Below are 22,241 nucleotides of genomic sequence, written 5' to 3' on the forward strand. Positions count from 1 at the left end.
ACAATACTCAAGTAAAGTTTCAAAGGTATTCCCATTAGGCCATTAAAGAAGAATGCAGCCCTATTTATTAATTCCTAGGAGGAGAGCAGAAAAGCCCAGATCCTGCTGTAGGGTTCTTGCCTGGGGGGAGATAAGTATGGAGACTAGAGGGAAGGGAGAGAGGACAGTCCATTACATGTTGCCCTTGTTTACCTGTGAGGGAAGAAAATTCTGGAGTTAAATAAATAGTTGACCTCTGAAGAAATTAAAGCGAGGTACTTACACAGTTTCATCGTTCTTGAACTCCAGCTCCCCATAAGCATCTTCAAAGTCCTCTCCGCCTCCTTTTGCTGTTCCTTCTACTGTTCTAAAAGGGACTATGACTGTACCTCGAGCACCAGATGTCCTAAGGACTTTCACCTCCATTACCCCAATGCTCTCACTGACATGTATCACGTCACACTCAAAGGTGAAGATGCCCGCATGGTCATCATCTAAGATAGTCACAGTGGCCACATAAGGAGAGGCCAGCATGGCCTTGGGGTATGGCAAGTTATTGAGCTCCGGAGGAGGTTCGTCTGTCTCAACCACCCGCAGGTTGCTGAGGCGCACAAAGAAATGCTCATCTTCCTCAAAGATGTCATCATCAATGATCCCTATAGAGAACTCTTTCTGGGTCTCCCCTGACTTCAAGACAACCGTCCCTTCTGTAAACTCATAGTCAGCCCCCGCATTGGCAGAGCCATCCTCCGTTTTATAGTCCACATAGATTGTCTTGGATATGTCTCCTCCTTTCCGAACGACGGTTAGGAGGACAGCACCACAGTTCTCCAGACACTGGTAGGAGCAAGGATCAAAACAAATTTTTGAGATAAAGTCCTCTGGTTCCTCTGGCCGCACCTCATGCAAGCTAGCACTCCTCTTGGCTTGCTCAGCTGCATGCTTTTTAAGGATATTTCCTGCTCCGGTCATCATCCTGGTGGCCTGAATCCGATAGAATGCTCTGCTCTTTTGCTGATGAGATAAGGCATAGTAATTGGCCATTTCCACCAGCTGGTCTAAGTCTTTCTCTGGGTGTTTTTGCTTCAGATCCTTGAGAATCCGGATCATCTCTTTGCGAGACTCGTCCACCTCTTTCCCCTCCATAGGCACTAGGTTTCCATCCAGAAAGTGAGAGTTCATCATCTTACCGTCCATTTCAATCCCTTTCGGGTGCTCCCCCTCAGTCTCAATGATAATACCTCTGTGCTTGTCAGTACGGTACTTTTTGTGCATATACTTGTAGAAGAACAGCCTTCTGTCTGCTATCCAAGCCAGGAGGACACAAACAGGGAAGAAGAACAGAGTGAGGAGGCCTTCCCATACCTGGACCACGCCTGGAGAGAAAACCGCAAGAATCATGTATAACCAGATATAGGCGAAGATGCTCCAAGCCGCAGTGACAAAGAAGACCCTCAAATGCTTTATCTTCCTCACCTCGCCATCAGGAATGACATAGACACAGATGGCTATGATAATAAACATATTGAAAGCTGCACTGCCAACTATGGTTGAAGGTCCCAGATCGCCAGCAATGAATCCATGGCCACAGACCTCTATCAATGACAGGAGGATCTCAGGAGCAGAGGAACCAAGAGCCATGAGGGTCAAATTGGAAACAGTTTCATTCCAAACTCGGATGGTGGTGGTGGTGGTTTCTCCATTGGGTTTCCTGATGGTAACCTCTTTCTCTTGCGAAGTAATGACCTCTATGGATGCCATGAAGCGATCGGCAATGATGGAGACTCCGAGGAACATATAGATCAGCGCCACAAAGTAAACAATAACCCTGGCAATTTTGTCCCCCAGAGATGGGTTTTCTGGGTACCATATTGGCAAGATAACACCCTCCTTGCACACCGAGGAACCTGAGCATGTACTGTTTTGTCCTATGCTGGCTGGATCTGCCCCCGTGCCAGCGTCCACCTGCAGACCATGTAAAAAAAGGACAAAAGTAATGAGCCCAAAATGGAGGAAGGCTGAGCTGACAGGTTGCAACCTTAACCACGCCATACACAAGATTTAGCTTCTACTGTCCAGAGGCAACAGTCTTCTTTCCAGGTTAAGAACCTGCAACAGAAAAGAATGAGAAGTATGAGATGGAAGAAAACAAAAGAAAGTTGTTTCGTACATAAACAAAGTGTTTCACTGTTATTCACCTCAAGTCACATCTACTTATTAAGTACACATGGAAACAGCAACAATATCTGGAGGTGTTTATGAAGCGCAGGCAAAATTGTAGCACTGATGAGCAAAAAATTCAGAGGCCAAATGTTTACACAGATCCCACAGTGATTAACAGTATAGTTAATTTAGATACCAGTCTCTAGATTGTAATAAACAAAATCTGGCCTTATTCCCTTATGGGGGACACAGGAGCCCTTATAGAGTCCTTTGTAGGTTCTCCATCAGCAGGAAAAAATAACAGCAGCCGACCAGAGAATACTGAGAAGCAAAGCAGCTAGTAAGCCTGATCTTTATTGAACTGTTGCAACAGGGTGCTCCCCTCACACGCAGGAAAGGAGGAGGACCCAGAACCAAGGTGTGTCTGCCCTTATATAGACATTTTTAATTGCCTTCCCTGGAGCTCAAGACCACCCCTCCATACATCATACATACATCACAGAAGGGGTGTAACCCAAGACCACCCCCTCACAAACATCATACCTGCATCACAGAAAAGGTGGTCTACATCAGAAATTTGCTGTTGTACAGCAAATCACAGAAAATGTGGTCTACAGACAACGAGAAGGTTCCCTCACCCCCTCCCTCCTTGCAGAGAAAACATTTGGTCAGTTTGGGAGTCAAAATGGTTTCAGGGCAGTCTTCCTGTCCTGCTCCAGACATGTGGTCCACATAGCTATGTACGTGCTTGGTTGGTACATTTATCAACATTTATTATATATTTAAGACCTTAAATTTTTTATTTCAGGATGAAAACAATTCCCAAACGTAAACTGAATTATTATCAAGGAAACTCTACCGCAAGGGTCAGTCCTACCACGATGCAGATAGAGGTGAAAAAATTGCAGCTACGTGCAACCCAATCCTATCCATATCTATTAAGTTCAGTGAGACTTACTCCTAGGTAAGTCTGTATAGGACTGGATACAAATCTCCCACTTCCATGGGGGCACACAGGGAATACTACTTCTTTCCCGCCACAGAAATAAACTTCCTGGTTTATTTTGAAGCTATTTGGGGATTTTTCCTCATGTGTTTTTGAGAGTTCTCAGATTTCTCTATATCACTTGTCAATCACTGTTCTGAATTTATTCATTGACTATCAACACTGGAAGGTGAGGACATGCTCATTTCTCATAAAGCAATTGGTTAGAGGGGTTCCTGCACATTTTGCTTCGTTATTCTCACTCTATAAGGGCTACAGACTTAAAAATGAAAATGAAATGAAAGCTCAGAGTCTCCCCACACCCAAATGGCCTTGTCACAAGACGTTTCCAAGCACACTCACCCCATGAGATGGCACAGCACTACTCTCTGCTCTAACTACTACTCAGGAGTTTCCCCACTGTGCTTAGGAACCCCAGATCCTACGGGGGAGACAACCTTCCGGTTTTTGTTCCGGGGCCTGGGAAACCACCCGTCACTGCTGGACACAAGCGTCAGCCCATCTTCTCCGGATTCCCTGTATGCCCAAGCCCTGTGTGTTGCCAGAGCTGTCTGTTTCATTGGAGTTAAGCCACAGTGCTCTAAAGCAACCAGCCAGCCTACAGCATTCTCAACTACACAGCTTATTTTAAACAAGTAATGATCAAGGAAGTGGGAGAGAGGTAAGTAGAGTACAACATAAAAAAGAAGAGTGTAACGGGTAGCTCAGTTAGTTAGAGCATGGTGCTGATAACGCCAAGGTTGCAGGTTTGACCCCCTGCGAGGGACAACTGTATATTCCTGCAATGCAGGGAACTGGACTAGTCAGTGTTCCCCAAACTTGGGTCTCTAGCTGTTTTTGGACTACAACTCCCATCATCCCTAGCTAACAGGACCAGTGGTCAGAGATGATGGGAATTGTAGTCCAAAAACAGCTAGAGACCCAAGTTTGGGGAACACTGGACTAGATGATCCTCAGGGTCCCTTCCTACTCTAAAGTTCTATGATTCTATGGCCAGTATATGGCTAAGCTAGCACCTTTAGGAAACTACCCAGTCCAACCAGTATACAGTGGTACCTCAGTTTAAGAACAATTTGGTTTACGAACTCCCAAAACCAGAAATAGTGTCTTGGTTTGCGAACTTACCTCGGTCTAAGAATGGATTAAGTTCGGAACGGATTAAGCTTCCGTAACGGATTAAGTTCGTAAACCGAGGTACCACTGTACATGGATCCTCTGCGTGTTCCGACGACCACCAAAACTCTTAAAAATCACTTTGCCTATATTTTCAGTGTCAAGCGGGAAAGGATCCCTGGGGAAAGGAAAGGACCTGCAATAGCATGAAGCCGATCACTCACAAAGAGACTTTGGCATGGCGGTGGGCTACAGAGCCCAACTTCTGCCTCTCAGTCCAGTCCACATATATCCCAAAACAGAGGTGAGGGAGGAAACAGAGAGAACTTACACTTCTCTGAACAATCTGAGAGGCTGACTCAAAGCCTAGTTCTTATTACTTCTGCTGTGAGCTACTCATTGCTGCAAAGCTGTATCTATAATTTGCTGACACATAAATCTGAATAAGCCCACCTGCAGGCTCTAGTGGCACATGTCATGCATTCTGAACCTCTCACTAGCGCGGTTAGAAGAGATTCCAAGAACCCTGCGCACATGGCCAGAGTTAAATAGTTTATATGCATAATCATAGACCAGAAATGTCTCAAATGACTAAAGAATTTGCAGCGCTGAGTATATTCCAGGAATCATTTGAATGTTATCAGTGTGAACAGATGCATCACAAATGGCAGGTTTATCATCATGTTGTGTCATTCGCTTCTACCCCCAAGCAGGCATAATCTGTCCAGTATCAGCAACGACCAATAATTTTTTTATAAGCTTTCAGATAAGTATATATAATGACAAGCAAAACAGGAAGAAAAGAACGAACAGCGGCTGCAAATGAACAACAACAAAAAGACCCACCAGGCCTGAAAAATGGAGAGAATTGATTTTGTGGTATCAGAATCACAAATCCATATCAGACATCCTTGGGATAGATGAGGACAGAAAGAAGTAACACATCTCCTTGGCATTACACAGATTAATTCAGACATGACATATTCTTTCTGCCTCGCTCTCTGAAAGCCTAGTTATTTATTTCCTTTTCTAATTTGGACCTGACTTTTGGTGTTAGTCTAGGCAGAGAGAAGCTAAGGTTGTAAAGCGGATTCTGGGGCCAATTCTGCAAGCCCTGACTCAAATTAATCACTGAAGATAAATGTTGGTGCAAGGTTCCATGACGACCAGCTTTTAAGACAGGCATATCCTTTTCTGTATTCATGTAGAATACAGCGCCTGGCGGGGGTGGGGGGGAGGCTTGAAGATCATTGTCCTCCTAAGCCAGTGTGGTGTAGTGGTTAAGAGCGGTGGACTCGTAATCTTGTGAACCGGGTTCGCGTCTCCGCTCCTCCACATGCAGCTGCTGGGTGACCTTGGGCTAGTCACACTTCTTTGAAGTCTCTCAGCCCCACTCACCTCACAGAGTGTTTGTTGTGGGGGAGGAAGGGAAAGGAGAATGTTAGCCGCTTTGAGACTCCTTCGGGTAGTGATAAAGCGGGATATCAAATCCAAACTCTTCTTCTTCTTCCTGAGGCAGAAAAATATGTGGCTGCATAGATACGCAGCGTTCCACATGGGGGAACTATGCTACAGGCCACATCCAATAGGCTTTTTTATACCCCACAAACCTCTCAAAAATTGTCGTTATTTTTTTGTGTGTGTGTTGTCCTACAGGTCACCTGCTGTGATACCATGATACCAAAAGGGCTGGGGTTTTTAAACCAAAAAACCCCAGCCTTTCCCCATCCCATTTTTACACTTTTTATTGATTTTAATCCCCACACTGATTATTGATTTTAATCCCCACCTCAAGACTTGCCTTTGAGGTGGTCTGGAGTCAATATACAAATGTAGCTGAGCAGAGAAAAATCTACTTAATAACATGCTTGTCACCTGATGTGATGGTGACCTGCATGTGTGAACTGTCCAATCTAACACCACAGATGGATCTTCTTTATCACATTACCAGAAGCAGAAGGGTTTTCAGTGGTGTGAGTTTACACGTTCAAGCTGCATGTTATACAGTGTCAACTAATCAAGTGGGGGGGGGTGTGGAATCGAGCAGCTCACATGCATGTGTGAACTGAAGAGGTGCTGCTGGGTAGAGAAAGGACTGCAGGAAAGTTACAATCTCATGGCCGGCACAGGTTTAACACCACAGGCAGAACTTGCATCTCAGATACAAAAACAGTTCACGTGTTAATTTACAGTTCACATGTTCATCTTACGTCAAAAACAGTTATGTGAATGCATACGTGATCCCGCTTCTCAACGGTTTCAGTTGTTTTTAGATGGATTTGGAAAGAGAGAAATAGCCATGTTTTAATTGGCCAGGAGAATTTGTTTCCCACAGATCAGGGCAAAGAGATGGAAGAGGAAAAGTTGAAGGGGTAAGCTGTCACCTGCGTAGGTGCCACACAAATCGTGCTATTCATGGGAACAGGGGATCCTCTCTCCCATTGATTCAAAAACTCTGCATCAGAACAGAAATGTCTATCTTGTTGGCCTGCTTTTAAAACTGACCTCATACGAAAATTGTCCTTCTGGTTAGAAGGCAGCTGTATGAGTTTGAGAGTCTTTGCATTAACAATATACTGCGGAATTAATTACCGGCTTCTGTTTCTAAGCTGAGAGGTAGAAGCAGCAGAGCCTCCTGTTTTCGTGGGCTTTGTTCAAAGCAAGAGAGCAAGATCAAAAGATCGGGTGTGTTTTGTGTACCCTGTGCAGAAAGACTCACCAGAGAGCAATTTTTTTCAATAAAAACCACATTGTGAATGTATTGCCAACAGCTGAAAATAAATATGTAAATTAAATAAGAAAAGCTGCTTTCACACAGCTCAGTTCTCTTGTTAACAGTATGTGGATATTAAAGCCCACATTAGGAGAGCTCTTCTTATGCATAATTTGCATGTGCAATTACTTTGATTGCGCTGCACATTGCATGATTATGCACATAAAGATTGTACCTGCAAAAAAACCCAAACCACTTAAAAAACCTAGGCTTGGATTTTGGCAATGGTATCTGTACTTTTCTGCAAATGAACCGACAAAAATTCTTAAGAGAGAGGCAAGTTTTTTTATTAAAAAATGCATTACAATTTGTATTCCAAATTGTCACCAGAAATTTATTATGTACTTACTTACTAAATTTTTGTGCCATCTTTTCCTCCAAGGAGCTCAAAGAGGCACACATGGTTCTCTCCTCCACGTTTTATGCCAACAACATTCCTGTGAGGCAGGTTGGGCTGAGAGAAAGTAACTGGCCTGAGGTTACCCAGTAAGCGGAGTGGATATCCGAACCCTAGTTTCCCAAGAGATAGCCCAACATTCTAGCCATTACACCACACTGGCTCTAAACCCTAGAGAAAATTTTTGTGTGTTGAAAAGAGCCCTAAAGAGAGGATTTCTAGAATGTTCTGCTAAACAACTAGTAACCAGTGACTAAAAGAAAACAAAAGTTTTGAATTTCTACATATCCTTTTTCACAAAGTTACAGCAGTCGTGATCACAACTAGTTACATGTTACAACCTGGATCTCTAGAGCAGCCTTTCCCAACCTGGTGTCCACCAGACTTTTGGACTACAACACCCATCACCCCTAACCATTGGCCATGCTGATCAGGGCTAATTAGAGTTGGCAGTATGAAATACCAGGTATGGGGATGCCACTCTAAGGGTGTGAGTTGCAACAGGATTTCTAAGAAAGAATGTGAGTTTACAGCCGAGGTTCTCACTTTGTGGTCCATGAGCTCCTACCAGGCCAATGTGTGGAAAGGATCAAGAACAGCTGAGCTATGCACAACTCTCAAAATTGTCTTATGCTATTTGAGGGAAGGAAACCTGCAGGGAATTTTTTCATCAGATTTCTCCAGGGGGAGGAGAAATCATCCAAAAGATGGGACTCGCTATTACCAGTGGCAGTTGCACAGCTTATTTCTTTTTTCCTAACTTCTCCCCCGACTCCAGCACCAGTGTTAGCAGCCTGGCCATCATAGGAGCCAACTCCCTTCACCCCCTCAATAAAATACCCTAACCCCCCCCCCAAGTTGATGGGCATTGCCATTCAAATGGCGTGCATGCATCACATCATGTGATCAATGCTACAGTGTGGGGCTTACTCTCTCCCCCCCCCCATTATTATATTCAAGTTGGCACTCCTGCTGGCCATCATTTTGCATCCTCCATAGATCCCCATCAACCCTAAACAATTTAAGCAGTGTCATACCCCTATAATCAGTCACGCCTTCTCCCAAAGAATCCTGGGAACTGTAGTTTGTTAAGGGCACTGAAAGTTGTTGAATTGTTAGATCCCAAAATTAATAACTTGTCAAGAATGTATAACTTGCTGTTGAAATGGAATACTCAGGATGAAATGGTAAAATCTGCTATGATTAAATGGGCACAAGATGTTGGACATAACATTATGATGGCTGACTGGGAACTGTTATGGACCACAGGTATGAAATTTATAGCATGTAATGCTCTAAGAGAGAATTTAATGAAAATGATTTACAGGTGGTACATGACACCAGTCAAGCTTGCAAAAATTTATAATTTGCCTGACAATAAAAGTTGGAAATGTAACGAGACCGAAGGTACATTCTTTCACCTTTGGTGGACATGCCCAAGGATTAAGACATTCTGGGAGATGATTTATAATGAAATGAAAAAGGTATTTAAATATACCTTTCTGAAGAAACCAGAGGCCTTTCTCCTGGGCATGGTCGGCCAATTGGTGCCAAAGAAGGACAGAATTTTTTTTATGTATGCAACAACAGCAGCAAGAATACTTATCGCGAAGTATTGGAAGACACAAGATTTACCCACCCGGGAAGAATGGCAGATGTTCCATATGGACTATATGGAACTGGCGGAAATGACTGGCAGAATCCAAGACCAGGGAGAAGAGTCGGTGGAAGAAGATTGGAAAAAATTCAAAGATTATTTACAGAAATACTGTAAAATTAATGAATGCTAGAAAAATGATGGAATGAAGTTATATGGCTTTAGCAGAAAGGTTATAAGGAATTAAGCATAAATGGATTTTCAATGTATCAAAGGGAAAAAAAATAAGGTTATAATAAGTTAAGATAAATTACAGGACAGAAAACTGAGGAAGATGGAAAGGATTTGCTGAAACAGTTAATTGAAGTGGAATACAAAAAGGGAGGTGTGAGGAAGTCGTGGAAATAAGTGAATGAAAGATAAGATACTGAAATAATGGATGTGTTTTAAATTGTGTTTGTTGTATTTTGTTAATTTAATGTTTTTAATGTCAGTGTTATGTAATGTTTTTGTTTTTGTATTGTATTGTATTGTTTTGTTGAATTATTTTTTTCCCTCTTTTATACCCTTTAAACTGTTAATAAATATTATTTTTTTTAAAAAAGAGAGTTGTTAGGAGACCTCTATTCCCTTCACAGAATTACACTTCCACAAAGTTCCCTGGGAAGATGAACTGACTGTTAGGCGCACATAGAATTGTTAAATATGCACGATCCAGCCTGTAGTCTTCAACACTGACTCTTACACTAACATTTCCATTTAACATACCAGTATTCTTGAGAATGTCAACCTATAAACAAATGGCAGACTCATTCTTCAAGCATAGATATTTATGCAGCCGAAATGGAAGGTGTCAATAGGCTTGTAGGGGCGGGGGATCACAATGTTTGCAAAAAAAATAAGGGGGTAGAATCTAATGAGGATTGAGCATGCTCAGTGGTCCACAATTGCTGGCTATTATTATTATTATTATTCATTAGCTTTATATACCACCTTTAATCAAAAGATCTCAGGGCAGTTCAGAAGAGAAAATTGCAAGATAAAAACACAAAAAAGCAATTAAAGCAAACACAACAAAACAATAGCCCTCTCCCCTCCCATAAGCACATTTAAAAGGCTGTAGAATATTAATCAGCCAAACGCCTGGTTGAAGAGGAATGTTTTTGCCTGGCACCTAAATATATATAAAGAAGGCACCTCCCTGGGGAGGGCATTCCACAAATGGGGAGCTAGTGCAGAAAACACCCATTCTCGTGTTTCCACCCTTTGGACCTCATGTGGAGGAGCCACACAAAGATGATGGATGCAGGTGATGAATGCAGAGTCTGAGTTGGTTTATAGATGTAGTCCTTGAGGTATTGCAGGTGAAATGGGGAGAATGCAATGGAGTATTCAGGAAAACCAGGTATGCCTGGCTGGCTGGCACCCTGAATATGAAAACTCCACACTGCAACAGTTTGTTACAGGTCTCACTTGTAAAATAATAATAATAATAATAATAATAATAATAATAATAATAATAATAATAATGATGTGCAAAAATGCTAATCAAAATATAAAGCAGCTAAAGTAATCCAACCTCCCTATATTACAAATGAGTAAAGCAGCTCTAGCATCTAAGAGTCCTACTGACTTCAATTAAGCTTATACTCCCTTGTAAATGCACATGAGATTGAAGCCTGAATCTCCGCAGCTGTTTTCAACAACCTCTGACATCAGGAAGAAGGTGGAGCCAAGAGTTTATCTTGTTCATTTGCTGTCACAATCATATCACTTACAAATATCTTTCAGCTCAGTTCTTAAAAAAAATATTTTAGGACATAGCTCAGATTGTGGACAGTGCTCAAAAAGGGATTGTGTCATTTTAAGCCTGAAGCAGGACATGAATTTAAAAACAGCACTACCAGATGCTCACTCGGATGGATTCCTAAAGAGGTTCACGGCAGAAAGAAGTCTAGCAGGTCTGCTGCTCTCTTCACCACCAGCCTTGGGCTCTGGTTGCTGTAGGAAATAATCTTTCCACCATGCCTGCAGTGGATAGAGGACTAGCTGGGCTGGAGAGACCACTGTAGCATAAATAGCTAAAGGCAGAAAGGAATCCTGCTTTTTCTCCAGGAAAACTAAAACCTGAAATTTGTTTGTTTAAAAAATGCTGCTTGGATGTAGGAAATGTCCAGCATCACAAATCTAAACATCACCATGTCCTTTTTGTCCTATTTAGAAACGGTTGTGTGTGCTACATCTTCGAAACATATCCAATTGTGGGGGATACACTGGGCTTCTCCCCTCCTTCAAAGGAGATTTTCTCCACGTAGAAACATGGCACATGCGAAGTACTAAGGACTGCTGACTTCTTAAAAGCAGGCTTCTCCAACCTGGAGCTTTCTGGTCATGTGGCCAGCTTCTGGTGCAATAGGACACTGTGACAAGTGCCAGAGAGCATGGAAACGCTGTTTACCTTCCCGCTGCAGCAGTACCTATTTATCTACTTGCACTGGTGTGCTTTTGAACTGCTAGGTTGGCAGGAGTTGAGACAGAGCAACAAGAGCTCACCCCATCATGGGACTTGAACTGCTAACCTTGAGATCGGCAAGCCCAAGAGGCTTGGTGGTTTAGACCACAGCACCGCCCACTCCCTTACCAACCAACTAACTAGGGTGGCTATAAAAGAGGATTAGACAAATTAATGGAGCAGAATACTATTAATGGCTACTAACCACCATAGCTCTGCCCTGCCTCCACAGTCAGAGGCAGTACAGTGATACCTCAGGTTTCAGACACTTCAGGTTACAGATGCTTCAGGTTACAGACTCTGTTAACCCAGAAATAGTACCTTGGGTTAAGAACTTTACCTCAGGATGAGAACAGAAATTGGGTGGCGGTGGCGCAGTGGCAGCGAGAGGCCCCATTAGCTAAAGTGGTACCTCAGGTTAAGAACAGTTTCAGGTTAAGAACAGACCTCTGGAACGAATTAAGTTCTTAACCCAAGGTACCACTGTAATGCTTCTGAATACCAGTTGGTGGAAATGGCAGGAGAGACACAGATTTTATCAAGGCTATTCAGTTAATTTTGTGAATATGGCTAGAAGCTGCTTGCTGGTTTCCCCCAGACTTCTGGGTGCTGGACTAGAGGAGCCAGTGACCTGAACCAGCAGCCTTGTTTCATGTTCTTAGAGGTCTCTACTTAAAAGCGCCTTCGGAACTCTCTGCTGAAACGCAACCCCCATCTTTGCCTTGTAACACTAATGCAGGGACAGGAGATGTTTGCAAAGAAGCATTGACCCATGGGTAGGGAGTACATAAGTATTTCTTTATGCATAACTATTCTCTGAAACCGCTCCCTTCCCAACTGTATTTCTCCATTTTCTGCCAGTCAGCTCTCAGACCAGAAATAGCAGCCCAGCTGAGAAGGAAAAGACACTTAGGGGAGGGAATGTGTAGGAATATTATTAGTAGGAGAGGGAGGTTAAGCAACTTCTGCCCCCAAATCTCCCTTGCCTCCTCATCGCTGTTAAGTGGCAAACAATGCTTGGGTTGTGTGTGCTGAGTCAACACACAGTTCTGTCCCCTCAATTGTGAATCACTGGCCGAGCAACTACAGAATGGCACAGAATTGTTATTTCAAAGAATGGATAAACACAGCACTCACAAGAGAGAGAGACAAAAGAACAACCGCCTCCAAAAGGAGAAATAAAGGTTCTGTTGATTTCTGCAACAAACTAGATGTACATATTGAGGGTTGTATCCAGTTGTGTCCCTCCACTGGTGAATGGCTCTTTGCTTCCATGAATGGAAAGAAGGAGGCAATCTTTGCAAATTCCCCCTTTCTCCTACCTCCAGATGCCTCCCACCCTCTGAAGTAAATTTTGAGATGCAGAAGGGTATAGAGGGAAGGGAGAATCAGTGAAAATCACACCCCCCCACACACCCTTTCATTCCTCCACTGGATCCAAGAGGCTTCCATCAGTGGAGTAGCACAGCTGGATATAACTTTGAAAGATTAGACCTGACTGATTTTATCATAATTGATTGACAGTGTGTACACCCTCGTGGTATTTATACTTTCTCTGGCTTTGTGTTTCTCTTTCTTCCTGAAACATTTTTATAAATAGAAATATGCAAACTTAAGGATCACTTGACATGGATTTGTTACCCTTTCACACTCTTTCCATCACTTTTTTCATATTTGCAATCAAGGCTGTACATATAAGGGAGGATATTCACTGCCCTTTCAGCAGCTGCTTCTGGCTGAAATTGGGGTTTCTAATCCTTTTAATTTATTGTAAGGGTCTAAAACAAAAAGGGTGGTTGTGCTTCCAGGGTCAAAACTACACATTACGCAGGAGAACCATGACTGGATTTTCTAAATTGTTTGGTTCGTGAAATGCTTGCCACTGGGTTTTTGTTTCCTAGGGTGGGGGAAGAAGAGATTTCCTCAAACTGCTATTTGCCAAGGTGCTGTTGACTATGGGTTTCTGGATTGCAACCTGGGATGATGCTTGTGATTGGAAGATACATGGGGAAGGAAGACATTGAGATACCCCTTGCCTCCCCCACCCAACTGCTCCAAGAACAGTGGCAGCCCCCAGCAGAAGGATTTCAATAGAAAACAAACACTAGGAGATCCAGTTGCCCCAACTTTGCCACCAGCCCTGCAGCCCTGCCACATCACAAAAGCCACTACACACACACATACGGCAGCCACAGGTATTTATAAAGCAGACGAGTGACAGAAGACTATAGTTATTTGCACATCCTCCCCACTGCAACAGCATTTAAGAAGAGTAATCTCACTCCAATGTACTCCACATCCTTACTTTGCCGAGTGTCTTGCTTCACATTTGCCTTCATGTAAAACATCCCAAATGCTGGGCAGACCTAGTCAGAATTTTATTGACACACGGGGGCCGGGTTGGGAAGATCAATTTATTTGTCTGCTTGATAAGAGGTGTATACTAGCCGCTTTCCACAGCCTAACAGCAGGAGCCAATTGTTAAGTATAAAAGATGAAGTGGTTGTCTTTCCCTCAGCGTGACCCTGTGGCACTCCTTGCAGAATAGACTCTCCAGGGAAGAAAGAGCACCTGGAAGCAAGCTGACTAGTCCTCATGAACTCCCATCAGAAAGCTTGAAAGCCTTTACTTCCTTCATGGAACTGTTTTATTCTTCTTAAAAGGAGAAAAAAAGGTACAGAAATGGGTTGATTTATATATTTGTTCAAAACATTTATATCCTGCCTTTCCAATACCAAGCCTTCAAGGTGGCTTACAAAATCAATAAAAACCATTTCACAATATAATCCACATAAAAAGATCCAATTAAATGTTGCAGTGGCAATAGAGTAGGATACTGTCATAATGTCATTCACTAAATGTTCAGGAAAAGAAAACAGCTTTATTTCGACACCTAGAAGGCAGAAGAGGAGATGCTGAGTTACTATTTCTAGAAAGGTTATTCCGTGATCACGGAGCCAGCAGAGAAAGCTTAGCCTGAGTCGCCAGTCAACTAGCCTTTGCAAGTAGGAGCACCTTGAGGCGAGCCCAATAATCTCAGTGAACAGGCAAATTGGCATTAGAAAAGGCACTCCGATTAGCAGCTGGAAAGCAGGGTTTGAAAGATGAGGTTCAGTTTTCAAGTGGGTCCCATAAGGATGAGTAAATTTTCCTCAGACCTCAAAGTGGGTCTCGCTTCAGAACATTTGAGGAGCCCTGGTTGAACCAGCTTCCAGGTGAGCAGATTTAGTTAAACGGATACCCTTCTGAATATACAAGGTGTGACCAGAAAGTTCGGTGAATGGTCACAGAAATCGGACAGCGAGAAATATTCGAACATACAATCGGCTTTGGAAACCCACGAAATGCTCACAATTGTGTATGGAGATGAAGCTGTAACTCGAAAGACAGTGTATGAGTGGTTTATAGCATTTCCATTAAGGGTGGCAAACCATCAATGACGACCTTTGGTCTGGCAGACCACTGACCAGCAGAACGGCTGCAAATGTCAACAGAGTTCGTGAATTATTGATGCGAGATTGGCGTTTGTTTGTCCGAATGATGGTGGAAGAATTGCATATTCTGCATGAAATCATTACTGAGGTTAATGAGTTGTCCCACCCTCTGTATTCTCCTGATCTGGCCCCACCAGATTTCTTTCTTTTTCCAAAACTGAAATCTGCACTGAAAGGGCACAGATTTTCCAACGTTTCACGCGTCCAAGCTGCTGTGACGAGGGAACTAAACGCAATACAAAAAAAGAACTTCTCCAGATGTTTCCAACAGTTCTACAAACGTTGTCAATGGTGCATTGCATCAGAGGGAGCCTACTCTGAAGGCCTGTAAGGTATGTATGTTCAGATATTTCTCACTGTCTGATTTCTGTGACCATTCACTGAACTTTCTGGTCACACCTTGTATTTATGTGTTTGTGTGTAAAAACTTGAGGTGGAGTTCAACAAATGATAAATTTCACTTGCCAAACAAAACAATCCTTCCTCTCCTCCCCCATGCTCTGTTCTGGGGGGTTCTCCCAACCCCGCAGAGCCAATTCTGGAGCTGCAGAGACAACCCAGAGGGAGGAGGAGATGGGAAGTCCCACTGCACAAGTGTAAGTACTTGTCCAATGGAGCTTCTGTTGATGGAACAGGAGGAATCCAACCAATGGACCTTTGTCCAGCAGGAAGTGGAATGAGGCCCATCAACATATTTTATATAAATATTCCAAAGCTCAATGTGAGTCTCCTTGTCAAAGGCTGTAAAGGAATATATCTCAAACTGTTTTGCAGATTTTGTGTTTCTTCTGAGACAATTTGTTGGCTCCAGATCTGAAGCAAGACGCTGCCGATGCTTCTCTCTGTGTTGTGTACTATCTTTAAGACCTGCTGTAAATGCACTATTGGTTCAGCATTGCTCAGTCCTTACCCAGTGCTGAATCTGACTCGATCCATTAGTTCTACAGATATTAGCTCTTTGCAGCCCATGACAGAAGCTTGTGGCTGTTTTGTGGTACCTCTTAAGTAAATATATCAAGGACCTGGAGTTTATGGCAATGGAATTTCAAGAGCTGTCTGGCCACCCATATAGTCTGCAGTAGTGGGATATTAAAAAAAAGAGCCGGTGCTGGAGGGCTAAGTCAGAGTCAGACACCTTGACAATTCACAATGATTCAGAACCCGGCAATCTCTTCATTTTAGCAGTAGCAAAATAGGAGTTCTGGTTTTCGGGGGGGGGGGGGGATTGTTGACAATGAAATGCATTTCTGATTTATAAGCAAACAGCAGCAGGAGGAATTATAGGGCATAAGAAAATGTTTTCCATCCCTTTAGAAGGAGACAGCAATTGGAAGGAGGCAATTTCACTGGAAGGAGGCAATTTCAGAAAGCTATAGACATTTGAATAATGGCTTTCTTTTGGGATTTTTTTTTTAAAGAAAGGCTACCCCCTCCCCTTTCCTCAGGGAAAAGTGCACCTGAAGGAAGTGATGCGCAAACACGCACATACCCATTAATCACTGTGGCAAATCTACTAGCAGGAGCTGCACATTTGCAAAGAGGGGAATGCAGTCATTTTATAAATATTTAAAGAGTAAGGATGCAAGAACTTCTTTGGCTCAATCATGTTCTTAAGAAAAGTAATTATTTACGCTGAAGCTTATGCTGTGCCAAGCAAACACATGTGCAACATGGTCAGAAGACCGTATCTCAAGCTTTGGCAGCAGCAATTCCGCACTCCCTGAGTTACCCGCTCAAGAACACACTGCTTTAAATTCTTAAAACGTGATACAATATTTAAGAGGTGGACCACACAATCTGTATTTATTCAGAAGTGAGTCCCACCCGTTCCATATTTCTTACTCCCATGTAAATGTCCTACCCCATGCTCATTTACTTGGGAGCAAGCTTCATTGTACCTAATTTGCTTACCTTTGAGTAAATGTGCACAGGTCTGAGCAGAGATGAAAATGACGGGAATAGATGAAAGTGAGGAAATAGAAGGTGAGGGGGAATATTTTCAGAGAAACAAAAGAAAGAACCGATTATTTAATTCTCAGCTGTAAATTAAAATGCTTTAGAATGCTTTGTGAAGCAGGCAGAGTGCTATGGATTGTTAGCCAACGCTCGGTGGCTTAGCCCTATTAGTGGGGATTTTGCAGAATTACTGAAATTGGAGACAGAAGAGAACTATTAAGCGTCTGCGGCTCCCATCCCTCTTCCCCACTGCCCTTTCCCTTCACAGCAGCCAGGGCTGTTTTGTCCCTTAAGCACGCTATTTTTCTAATGTGTTGTCCTTTTTACTTTTCTATTACCCACAAGAGGACAATGCCACATCCTCCCCAGGAGACTAAACTCGCAATCTAATTTATCGCAGAGATTTGGACTTCAGCCTTCAGAATGAAAGCAAGCAATTGCATTTTATTCCACCTCGTTATTTCCTACTTGGTACTTTCCGACAGTCTCTCATTACTTGGCATTTAACACTCTAGATACTTCTGGAATAGAATTGTCATAAACTGGAATGGGCATCCCTCGGTCAAACTAAAACATCTTATTTCCATAAAATATTATCAGCCAGCAACCTCGCCATCTGGATCATTCTTCTTTCAGGGTTTTCTAATTCATCCCTCATGTTTTGCCATTCAGAAACTATGGGGCAGGGTACATGTACTGTTAGCTTATGTAGCTGTGCCTTTAAGTTTAGAGTTTTTAAATAAAAATTGCCAGTGTGGAGCCCCTGATCAGGACCATACTGAGGGGCAGATTAAAGCCCCTGCCTCAGGATCCCAATTCACATCAGAGGCCCTACACTGGCAATTTGTGTAAAAAACAACAACACCAAATACTGTACTTAAAGGAACAAATACATAACTAAGGCAATGTGTCGTTTCGGCCCTGGTGCCTGAGGACAAAATGGCACAGCTCACAAGGAACAAGTGGGTTTTCAGAGGGAAGGTCTAAGTGGAAACATGCTGGTTCCACTGTGCTCCTCTCCCAGTTCTGCTGCAGCCACACTACACAACTCTATGCAAATCTGGGCTTGTGGTTCATCTCCCCTTGGTTATAGCTTATAGTTTGTCTGGAGTGCAACAAACCACAAGTTTGAGTTTGGACATAATGCCAAGACAGATCATGGCTTAGTTAATACAGCAGCAACCGCAGCAGCATAGGATCCTCCTAACGCTTTAGAGAAGTCCGAGTTACACCATGCTACAGAACTGCCTTGAGAAGACCAGGCCTCATAAACGTTCTTGCCAGTGGCATTTCACATGGAGTAATATATATGAGTCCATAGAAAGGCTGCGTTAATGGGTGGAGCTCATTATTATAAGCACAGATGTTCCGAGAGTGCAGCAAACAGAACAGCCAAGCCCTGACTGGAAACTCTTACAGAACTGGCCAGCCCTTCCTCCGACTGAGGGAACATGGAAACATACAAGGATAGGTCAGATGAGCGATGGCCAGTTGAAAAAGACACAGATCCTAATTTAGAGGCAGGAGCAGGAATTTGTTTATCTGACTTTAGTTCACCAGTGTCACATCCTCATTCCATTTCCGTCACAATTAACCACAGACATTTTGTAACTTCCACCAAACCCATTCAGAACTTGCATATCCAGCATTTGATATATTTTCTCTATAGCCGGTATGTTTCCCTAGTTTAATGTTGTTTTCTTCTTCTCCTTACGTAAAATATCCCACACCCTGCATATTGCTTCCACAGCTTCACTGAAGCTTGCAGCCCCTCCCACATTATTATCTTCAAGATTAATTCATTGAATTTTTCCCTCTTTTAGCTAGTTAATGGTGGAAAGGCAGCCTTGGCTTGGGCCAGCCTTTGCGGCTCCTTGGCAACCCTTTTTTCAAGGCAGTGGCCATGCCTGTTGCAACGCAGCCCTTTAGCCAATGTTTAGACGCTCTAAATATGCATCTATATGAGCCAATTAGAATTAATATCTCAGGTAAGCTTTTGTGGCGCATGGTAACAGATACTCTCGCTAAACACCACTTCATCACAGTCGCTGAACTTCTCCGACACACTCATTTTGCAATTAAGTTTTCTTTAGTGATTGAGTAGTTCATCTAGCATGATTAATTTCTTATGAGCCCAAGCTGCTTACGCTCATAGCTTTTATATATTAGATGCTTATGGATTTCTTTCTTAATATTGGTTCCCATTATTTAACTGAAGTCAGATTAACCATGCACGACTAGCAAAAAAGAGATTGCATGAGAAAAAATATTAAGTTCGGCAGTCCCGTAAAATTAAGAGTTGCCACCCCACCTAGACAGTCCTCCCTTGCTTTCCCTCATACATTAATTTATTTAAATACAAGCTCATTTAAAGTTGTTGCAATACCTTAGCTTGGAAACTGATAATAGGTGGGAAATGGACAAGCTTTTTAAAGAAAAGTGTCAGGCAATTAATATTGGTGAGGGGACACTGCGTATTTTGTAAAGTAGGAAGGACAAATATTCTACTACTCATTTGTTTAACCAACCCATGCCCTTTTGGTCTACAGTCTTATCAAAGGATGCTGGGAAACCTAGGGTTCCCATATTTCAAACAGTAAAAATCTGTAAAAGTTGTTGAGCATTTATTTATTTCATTTTTGCCCAAAGTTGTTGAGCTTTTTAGGTCAAAATCTTGAAATAATGCCGTTTTTGAACATTTGTATGGAAAAACGGCACTGCCAACATAAGACTGCCATACGTCCAGATTTTCCTGGACATTTTTCCCAATTCCCACCTGGACACTGCTGCCGACTACAGTATTCCGGATATGTCTGGGAAGATCTGGACATATGGCAACCCTAGAAACCTTACAAGTCTTTTATATTCCCATGCAATCACTATTCTAGTTGTAGGCATCTGTCTGTCTCAAGAGACAATGGAGTGTGCCTCCAGGGGTGAAGTCAAACTGCTGGAGAATCACAGCACCTGCTGTGGCTGCAGAGACCGGTAACTGCTGCCTTCCACATTGTTGCTTTCTAAATTAGCATCACTGAAGTTACCTCCTTAGGGCACAATCCTGGCCAGTGTGTATGGAGGTCCTGGGCTGCCCAGACGACAAGACCCTCCTCTCAGCCTTGCTGAAGTGGTCCAAAGGTTTGGCACCAGCTTGGCTGCAGGAATTGCCAAAAGGAGCTGTACAGTGGTACCTCAGGTTACATACGCTTCAGGTTACAGACGCTTCAGGTTACAGACTCTGCTAACCTGGAAACAGTACGTCGGATTAAGAACTTTGCTTCAGGATGAGAACAGAAATTGTGCTCCAGTGGCGCGGCAGAGGCAGGAGGCCCCATTAGCTAAAGTGGTGCTTCAGAACAGTTTCAGGTTAAGAACGGACCTCCGGAACGAATTAAGTACTTAACCCGAGGTACCACTGTACAAGGACTCCACTCCAGATTTGTACAGGATTTACTCCTTAGCACAAGGCAGCAGAAGTTCAGCATCAGAGTTCTTCTTCTAGATTTGCTACCTTCTCAGGTTGACGGGCCCCATCTACCCCACACTTCCCTCTCCAGCACATGAAAAAAATGCCTCCTTAACTGTTGAACGGGACCACGAGGGTCATCTAGTCCAACCTCTTGCAATGCAGGAATCTTTTGCCCAACATGGCACTTCAACCCACAACCCTGAGATTAAGAGTCTCCTGCTGTACTGACTGAGCTATACGATGTGCAAGTGGTCACCTTTGAGCAGAGCGGTGTGCTTCTACCACATCAATCGAATTAAACAGCCATATTTCCGGGGATTACAATTTGAATTAAAATAGCCATATGAATGATATTTGGATTTCTTTTACGCGTGTTAGAAACAGAAAGCCATTTATGCAGTCCATTCCTATGCATGCGTAGTTCAAGTAAACCCTTCTGAATTCAATGGTAGTTATCTCCAAATTATATTGGCAAAGGGCTGCAGTTAGCAAGACCTGTGAAATCTACAGTAGACCTATGCAGAATTATATAAGCTACAGAAGGAGAAGCCTGGAGGGATTGCTGTGTGTGTTGACCAAAAAGGTATTTTACTGGGAAGTAATGGAGCAAGGGTACTGGGATGCTTGCAGTTTACGCGTTTATAGAAGATTTACCTGATGCCCTGCACCTCTGAATTGTTTCCTGGTGAGCAGCACAAAAGGTTACACCATGCCCTCCAGTGGGTACAAAAGTACAGTGCATCCAGGGGGTGAGTCCACATACCTATCTGAAAGCAAATCCCAGCACTGCCAGAAGGAACAAGTTGTATTTTTAGCAGGGATGCTAGTAGGGTCACTGCTCATGCTGCATTCACCCACAAAACCAGTTTTCATGCAATAGGCTGTGTGCACTGGACGTCAACAGGAGGGCAACATCTGTCAGGATGGGTTTGGGAAGATGGATTGCATAAGGGAGAAGGAGGAGAGCAGAGGAAAGGAGGAAAAGTAGCAATCCTGAAATGCCCAGTAAAGTTAGACACGAGGGCTGTAATGTGGGATCCGTCTTACAGATGGATTAATTTACCAGAAATGAAGAGATGGGGTGCATTAGAATTTGGCTAATCTATTTAGCACCAATGTTTTCTGTTTGCTTCCCATTTTACCTTGCCTCGTGAGCTAGCAAACAAGAATGACTTTGCTGTCTCCACTGCATCTTCTTTATGCTGTCCAGTGGGGATTTTCCTACATGCTGGCCCAAAGGGGTTTTGGAACTCACAGTGGTACGCTGTGATTGTTTGCAAAGCATTTCAAGGATAGTCGCTTGCATCCGTCGGGACCTTAGCTCTTCTGTTACAGCAGACAGATCTCAAGAGGCGCTGGTCCTCTTTGTTGGGTGAGTTTCAGCTGGTATAGCTCAAGGATGTGAATAAGGTGCTTGTAGAGTCTTGATCCTTTCCCTTATGGCTGATAAAATTGAGTAGTGAAGGAATGGCCCATTGAGCCAGGGACGGGTTTCCATATGAGAGCGGGCAGTCCCTGGCTGCCTGAAGGAGGCAGCGTTAAGATCATTCCTTAAGAAATTCTCCCTGGACCAGGAAGATCTGAATAACTGTTGCCTGGTCACTAATGTCCCCTTCCTGGGCTTGGTTCTTGAGCAGGTGGTTGTTGACCAGATCTATGATCTCTTGGGTGAGACTGATTTTCTAGATCCATTTCAAACAAGGTTTAGGTCTGATTTTGGCATGGAAACCACTGCCATGTATGATGACCTTCATCAGGAAAGAAAAAGCAGGGAGTGTGACCCTG

At 43.2% G+C, this 22,241-nt stretch overlaps 1 protein-coding gene across 3 annotated transcripts in view; it reads right to left on the bottom strand.

Annotated features, from left to right (window-relative positions):
- SLC8A3 (solute carrier family 8 member A3) overlaps positions 1-22,241 on the bottom strand; it is a 169,933-nt gene that overhangs the window by 128,826 nt on the left and 18,866 nt on the right. For all 3 annotated transcript variants that reach the window (XM_083606464.1, XM_083606466.1, XM_083606465.1), the window contains exon 2: positions 263-2,088. In XM_083606464.1, coding sequence (XP_083462590.1) covers positions 263-2,031 — 1,769 coding nt within the window. In that variant the 5' untranslated portion in view covers positions 2,032-2,088. The remainder of the gene's footprint in view (positions 1-262; positions 2,089-22,241) is intronic.

The sequence above is a fragment of the Podarcis filfolensis genome (assembly GCF_964270895.1).
Source record: "Podarcis filfolensis genome assembly, chromosome: 1".
Taxonomy (NCBI): domain Eukaryota; kingdom Metazoa; phylum Chordata; class Lepidosauria; order Squamata; family Lacertidae; genus Podarcis; species Podarcis filfolensis.